Here is a 7,054-nt window from a genome sequence, read left to right on the forward strand (position 1 = left end):
GGGGTGGGGGGGATGGAGTCTGTAATCTGTGCTGTTGTTAAGCGTGATGACATGTCAGTCACACCCATCGGAGCTGGCGGCCTGGGCTTTGTGCCGTTGGGACACACCCCTCTGCAAGTCCGGGGCCCTGCGCGTGGGGGCTGCCCTGTGTGTGCAGGCCAGCTGCAGTGCACGGCCTGCACGCAGTAGGTGCTTAGTACATGTTTGTGGAGTGAAATGAAAGCAAGAATGAAGTCGGGACACAAAACCTCAGCCTCCATGAACGACCCTTTCAGCCAGGGCCCTGGCCGCTGGGCCCAGAGTCCCCTCCAGGTGAGAGGCTCCGACGGTGGGCACCCCCTCGCCCTCCCCTCTCCTCGTGGACGTCACCACCCGAGCTTCACCGCCTGGCGCCAGGTCGGCTGTTCAGGATGGAAGGTGGGGCCGGTCAGGACGGGCGGCGCCTCCCCCTGCCCTGCCTGCCTCAGAGGGGACCCTGGACTCACTGAACTCCCAGGGCCATGGCTCCGCTCCTGCTCATGGCGGTTCTGGGCCTCGACCCTGAGCCGCGGTGCCTGAACCCGCTGTGCCGTTTGTCCCTGACTCAATGGCCTCAATGTTCTCCCTCAGAGGACCCTCTCTCAGTGAATTTATTTCTGTCCCTGTGCTTTGTCGGTACCGAGAGCAGTGATGTCGGCCCGGCAGCTCCTGGTGGGAGGGCAGAGGGGGCCAGGCCACGGGAATTGTACGGAATGTCCAGGAGAGAATCGGCTCCTGGGTCATGAGGGCTTGTGGCAGGGGAGCTGACGGCGGGAACAGATGGTGGGGAAGAAGGGACTCAGCCACCTCCCCTTCCAAGCCGGTGGGTGTCCCGCTGGCTTCTCCCAGGAACTCCTGCCGGCAGCCCGACTGTGAGGCCTCTGGCCCAGCGCCCGCCCGCCCGGTCTCGGCTCACCTTCTGCGCCCTGCGCTTGTCCGCTCTCTGGTTCTGGTGGTAGATCCGGCTGAAGTTGGAGACGATCACGGGCACCGGCAGGGCGATGACCAGGACGCCGCTCAGGGAGCAGATGGACCCGAAGATCTTCCCGGCGATCGTCTTGGGCACCATGTCCCCGTAGCTGAGGGGGGAGAGCAGGTGTGAGGAAGAGGGGCCGTTTGGGAAACAAGGGCTCCCCTGCCAATCATCACTCATTCACTCATTCATTCAACAGCTGCTGAGGTGCCTTGTGCGTCAGGTACTGAAGTAAGACCTGGGAATGAACAAAGCAGACAAGATCCTTATGCCCCTGGAGCCAACATCCTCCAAGGGCAAGGCCATAAACAGGAAGTGAATTCATAAAGGCACCGCGACCTGTGGTTACGGCCATGAAGGGAAGAGACACAGGTGCCGTCAGGGAGGGACTGTGGGCAGGAGCCGCCGCAGGAACTTTTAAACTAACTCACAAGGAGCTTAGCTGGTTCTAGAAAAGGTTAAAGAGCCATTGGGGCTGGAGGGAGGAAGGGAGTTATACAAGGGGGGGAGGGAGGGCAGGCAGGGGCCTGACCGCACGGAGCACTAAGAGCCACGGATGAGCCTTAACCAGAGAAGCACCGTGGTCTCATTTATGATACTAGCATGTGCCAAACCCACCTGCCGACGGAGATTCCTGCCTTAGAAAGCACTTCGCACACTGACCTCACAGCCCCAGGAGCCGCGAGCCTGGCGTCCTCGCTCCCATCACAGCTGCAGCCGTAAGGCTCCGAGGTGCCCTGGTTTGGGTACATCTGGGAGGAAACCCACTCTTGTTTTCATCTCTTTTCTAGAACCCGCACCGAGCGAGGGCGGACCACCAGCTCTGAAACTCGGCCCCGAGGGCGGGGAAGCCACTTCGGGACAGAGCCACTCTAAAGTGCTCCATGTCATGGCGGCAGCTGCCCCGAGACCGTCAGCCCCCGCGGCCAGGGCCTCTCCTCCAATCAGGGGACTCTCCACAGCGGTAAGCGTTTAGCCTCTTTAGTGAGATCATTGAAAGATTATCAAGTGAAGAGCAAACAGGTGCGACTCCTTTGGGACAGAACACCAACGCCCGGCCCCGGGGTCTGGACGAGAAACAGGCTTAGGATGACCAGAAATCGTCGCTGCTGAAACAATGAGGCTCAAGGTCACTTGTCCTGAGGGGGGACCACGGAATCCTGGGCCCCACAGAGATGGGGGGGTCGGGGGGAGAGTGGAGAGCCAGCTGGGAAGAATGAAGTCCTCACCTGCGAGCACTGAGGGCTCTGGGAGGACAGGCCGGTTGGCACGTATTTGCTGAGCAAACGCATGATCTCGTTTAAGCCTCCCACCCGTGAGTCGGCTCCTGTCTCGAGAACTGCCTGCCTTCTCCTTCAGTGTCCAGGCCCTTTGTCCCGGGCAAGTTGTCAGCATGTCCCTGATGTTCAGGCTGCGATAGGCTCCGGGACCCGGATCCAGGTCTGCCTTCGCTGCCACGTGCTCAGGGGCATGGCTGATGACGTGGCTTCTGGAGGTGGAGCCCTGGGCTCAAGACCCACCCAGCTCCCCCAGAACACGAATGCTTGACGCTGGACCTGCGTCCTTGTCTATAAAGTGCGTGGCCGAGGCCTAACCCTGTAGCGACATACGCAGCTCTATACAAGAGGTGCTGTTACTCTTGCCCAGGCAGCCTGGTAGCCATGGTCTCTGTTGCTGAGCTTGGGGCACAGCTGGTTGTCCCAAGTTCAAGTGCTCCCAGTGGCAAAGATGGAGGTGGGTCGTGTTAGCCGGAACCGACTGAAAGACGGACATCGGGCCGGTGACCATGGATGTAACGAAGCGCGGCAGGAACGTGTAAGAAAGTGCCAGGACTCCCTCTCAGAGCGATCGCGTGGGTGGGGATGCTGAGGGCAGCGGGAAGGTTGTCCCCGCCCCTCACCCCCTCCGGCAGAGAGGACGGGGAGGGAAGCTACGCCCACCATGGGGCAGATGGTCTTCTGGCAAGAGAAACAGAACTCAGCTCCTGGGCGAGCCTGGCCTTCTCCACGGGGAGCAGGCTCTGTCGGGAAGACTGGGGCGAATGTGGGTGCAGAGGAGCTTGAGGGAGGGCACAGGGGAGCAGGCCAGTGCCACCTGGGTCCCATCTGAGGGAGGAGGAGCGTGCAGATCGGGTCAGGGCCCCACCGCCATGCTCGGCGAGCAGTCACAGCGCCGCGGAGAAATGCCAGGACCAGAGATGGCAACGGGTGTATCGATGTTTGTAAAGAAGGGGAGAGGAGCTAAGAGACCACGGACAAGCAGGCTGGCCCTCCATCAACTCTGCCATCAGATTGCCGGCAGGATCTGAGAGCCGATGAAGGGGGCGGCTGGCGGACACGGGAAATGAGTTGTATTGTGTGCCAGGCACGGATCTTCCCAAATGAACCCCCATTCTGGTTTTGAGAGGGTTCACCTGCTGGTGGATCAGGAGACTGCTGCTGGCCTACTGCGTCATGATTTCGGCAAGATCTGTTTGTTCTTGGCCCAGTTCTTTCTGCCCTCGGCAAGTGGGAGGAAGGTGGTGGGGACGGCAGTGGCCGGTGGGGTCCGGACAGCCACCTGCAGGCTCCTGGCCCTTCTCAGAGACCACCACGGCGGGTGCTCGGCCAGCAAAGGAAGCTCAGGTTCCCGTGTTAGGAGGGTCCCCAGAAAGAATGGGCCTGACGTGAGGTCTCCCGTAGCACGTTCCAGGATTTTCCAACAGCGTGTACAGAGCCGAGGGAGGCAGCCTGGCCTCATGACAGAGACGAGGCTGGCATCAGGGCCGGGGTGGAGCCCGGCCCCGCATTTACTTACTAGTTGAGTGACTTCGGCAAAGTGATGTCACCTGAGCCTCTAGCAATAGAAGATGGGTCTTATCTACCTAACTCCAGGGCACCTCTTCCCCTTCCCTGGATTTTCACTCTTGAGACCAGATCAACCTCCTTCGAAGAAGGTGAAGCTGCAACAAACATGGCTCCGGGCTCCCCACAGCCATGCTTTCTGCACGTGGGAGGGGGCCAGCTGTCGGCAGAGCGGGAGCCGGCTGACACGCAGCAGGGGGTGATGGGAAGGGAGGTCTGATGCCGTTTGGGCTCCTCTGAATTCTCTCTGAGGCCCAGCTTCACTCAGCCTTTCCTGCAGCTCAGTCCCTCCTGGACTCTGCAAGTTACTATGTTTGTTTAACCTTCCATTGGATCTCATGATGGTGATGAGATGATGGTGATGCCCAGACTACTGCTGCTCTCCCTGAGCAAGCTCTTCCCATTTCTAAACGACAGCGACTGCCAGTCAAACCTGCGGGCAGGGTTGGTCACTCACTGCCCAGCCGCTGACTGCAGTGGCACGGCCACGAGGGGTAGTGCACCCCGGGGCCCCCGACAGTCCTAATGGCATCTATGGCCTATTTTCTCTGTGGAACGTGAGCAAAGTGAGAAAAGGAAAAACAAAAGGTGTCTTGGGCTCAGACAGTATTTGAAGCTGTCCCCTTACTCCCCTTTTCACCTTCCTCCTCTCATGCCAACCAGGGCTCCGTCCCCCCACCTCTTCCTGCTCTGAGCCCGGGGAAGGCAGGGGCAGGAAGGACCCTCCTGGAGGTGACGCAGGTGCAGGTGGCCACGGTGCTCACCTCAGACCTGCCTGGGGCCAGGTGGAGGCGGCTGCTGTCCCTGGTCGGGGCAGGGGGTGGGGGTGGGGGGCACTCAGGGGCTCGGGCTCTGCTTCCCACCTCTCCCAGCATCCTCGGACCCGCAGTGACGTCGGGAGCAGGCCTTGGTGGAACAGTAAATCTGGGCCCAGCCAAGGACACGTGCCCACTCCTGGCTGGCCACTCTCTAGAAGGCCACCCCAGAAACAGCTGTTGTGATGAACATATGGACAAAGAGAAGCAGACAAGGCAGTGCAGGCCTGGGGACAAGGTGGTGCAGGCCTGGGGACTGGGGGCCAAGGTGGTGTGGGACTGGGGGACAAGTCTCCGAGGGAACATGGGGACTGACCGGATGCTGTTTCACAGCTGTTTCTGTCACCTCCACTCCCAAGGGGGTGGAGGGGTCCATGGGACAAGTCTCCGGGGACTAAGACTGGGAGAATGGGCTCAGGTGGTTTCTAGAAGAGCGTACCTTCTAGAAGGTTTCTGGGGCGGCCTCTCCGCCTTCCACCTCCCTGGCCAGCCAGCCCTGCTCAGAAAGGGGGGGCTGCCTCCACTACAAATGGAGCATGGGCCACGATGGCCGCTGGTTAGTGCCAGGGCGGCCAGGGTGGGAGGGAGGCACTCCCCAGGGGGATGGAGCACTCGGTTGAAGTCGAGGAGGGGACAGGGAGCTGAGACGCAGAGGCTGGGGCGGGCATGTGCCAACGGCCGATCCCTGGGGACCGTGTGCAGGGCCTGTCTGAAGGTCCAGTCCTGACCACCGGCGCCGCTGATTCTTCCCGCGCCCCCGGGGAGGGCCATGGCGTCGCTGACAGACAGAGGTGGGCAAGAGGCAGAGACGGGGCCAGAGGAGCCAGCCCCTGCGGGCAGAGGTGCCAGCGATGCGGCTGCTTGGCCCCCTGCACAGCCACCAGGTGTCCCCACTCACCACGGCACTGCGCCTTCCGCTGCCCACCGCAGATCCCAAGCCCTGCCAGGTCTCATGGGCCCCGGTACCCCGTGGCGGCTAGCACCCGCTCCCTCCTGGGGGTGCCTCCCCCCGCCTCCCCCTCCCTACCCTGAGGCCCAGGGGACTCCCTCCCCTGCCCACCTCACCTGGACGGCACTGAGTCCCGCGTCTGAGTCCCAGACGCCGTCAGGGTCGTGCAGGGGCTTCCGAGTGACAAGCACAGCCCCAGCCGCGCTCGGGGGCCTGTCCGCGCTGGCCTTTCACTGTCCGCCCCCAAGGGCTCCCTGCACAGGCCGCTGAGAGCCCTCGGGCAGTCACAGCTCCCGGGCCTCAGTTTACCCTCCTGAAAATGGCATCGCAGTGACCTACCTGGCAGGGCTGTCCTGAAAGTCACGCTTGTAAAAGTTCTTTATAAATTGCGGGCAGTTTCATAAAGATGAGAGAGTTTACTGTGTGTGCAAACGACAGTTATACACACATAATTAGCTATAGTTATATATAAACCTGGTATCGTCCTATGACTATAGGTAACAAGTTATAACTGAGCCCTCAGTTATTCTGCATGAGACAGCCTGGTCACCTCGGCTGCTCACACTGTCGGGTTACCCATCACCCCCACTCTGGGTCATCTCAGACCCCCAGCTCCAGGACAACCAGACAGAACCGAGAGGGGACAGGGCAATGGCCCGCCTCCCCATGCTAGGCCGCAGTGTGGGGAGGAGGTGGGGAACTGGCCAGGGGGCACAGAGAGGAGAAGCTGGGAGCTTGCTTGTGGAGTCTCAGGGGGCTGGTGAGAGCTGAGCAGGGCTTGTGGGAGGGTGGGGTGAGTGTGCTGGGAGCTGCTCGGTGTGGGTGACAAGGAGAAACGCTGTGTTTTGATTAGTAAGAGCCTCAGGGGGCTACAGAATCTAACACCCTGGCCTCGCCTGCTTGCTTTGTTTCAACAACGGAAAATCATTTTTCTAGACTCAGAAAAAGTTGTGTCACGCTTCCTCCGTGTGTGTGCGTGCGTGTGCGTGCGGGTGTGTGCGCGCGTGTGAGTGTGTGAGGGTGTGTGTGTGAGTGTGTGTGAGTGTGCGTGTGTGCGCGTGTGTGTCAGTGTGTGCGTGTGCGTGTGTGTGAGTGTGCGTGTGTGCGCGTGTGTGTCAGTGTGTGCGTGTGCGTGTGTGTGAGTGTGCGTGTGTGCGCGTGTGTGTCAGTGTGTGCGTGTGCGTGTGTGTGAGTGTGCGTGTGTGCGCGTGTGTGTCAGTGTGTGCGTGTGCGTGTGTGTGAGTGTGCGTGTGTGCGCGTGTGTGTCAGTGTGTGCGTGTGCGTGTGTGTGAGTGTGTGTGGTGGTGTGAGCGCGTGCACGCTCGAGCACTCATTAGATGGAGGGTTCGCCAAGAACAGGGGCCCAGGTCTCAGTTAAAACTATTGATCGGTTGGTGGCCTTTGCATCAGGCACTGGGGACTCCAAAATGATCAGGACGTGGCCGCCTCCTGCCCT

The 7,054-nt window shown here is 60.8% G+C and overlaps 1 protein-coding gene across 2 annotated transcripts in view; it reads right to left on the reverse strand.

Moving 5' to 3' along the window:
* Positions 1-7,054, reverse strand: part of KCND3 (potassium voltage-gated channel subfamily D member 3) — a 135,158-nt gene that overhangs the window by 13,462 nt on the left and 114,642 nt on the right. For both annotated transcript variants that reach the window (XM_006763011.2, XM_006763010.2), the window contains exon 3: positions 935-1,097. In XM_006763011.2, coding sequence (XP_006763074.1) covers positions 935-1,097 — 163 coding nt within the window. The remainder of the gene's footprint in view (positions 1-934; positions 1,098-7,054) is intronic.

The sequence above is a fragment of the Myotis davidii genome, unplaced genomic scaffold, assembly GCF_000327345.1.
Source record: "Myotis davidii unplaced genomic scaffold, ASM32734v1 scaffold217, whole genome shotgun sequence".
In the NCBI taxonomy this organism is placed as follows: domain Eukaryota; kingdom Metazoa; phylum Chordata; class Mammalia; order Chiroptera; family Vespertilionidae; genus Myotis; species Myotis davidii.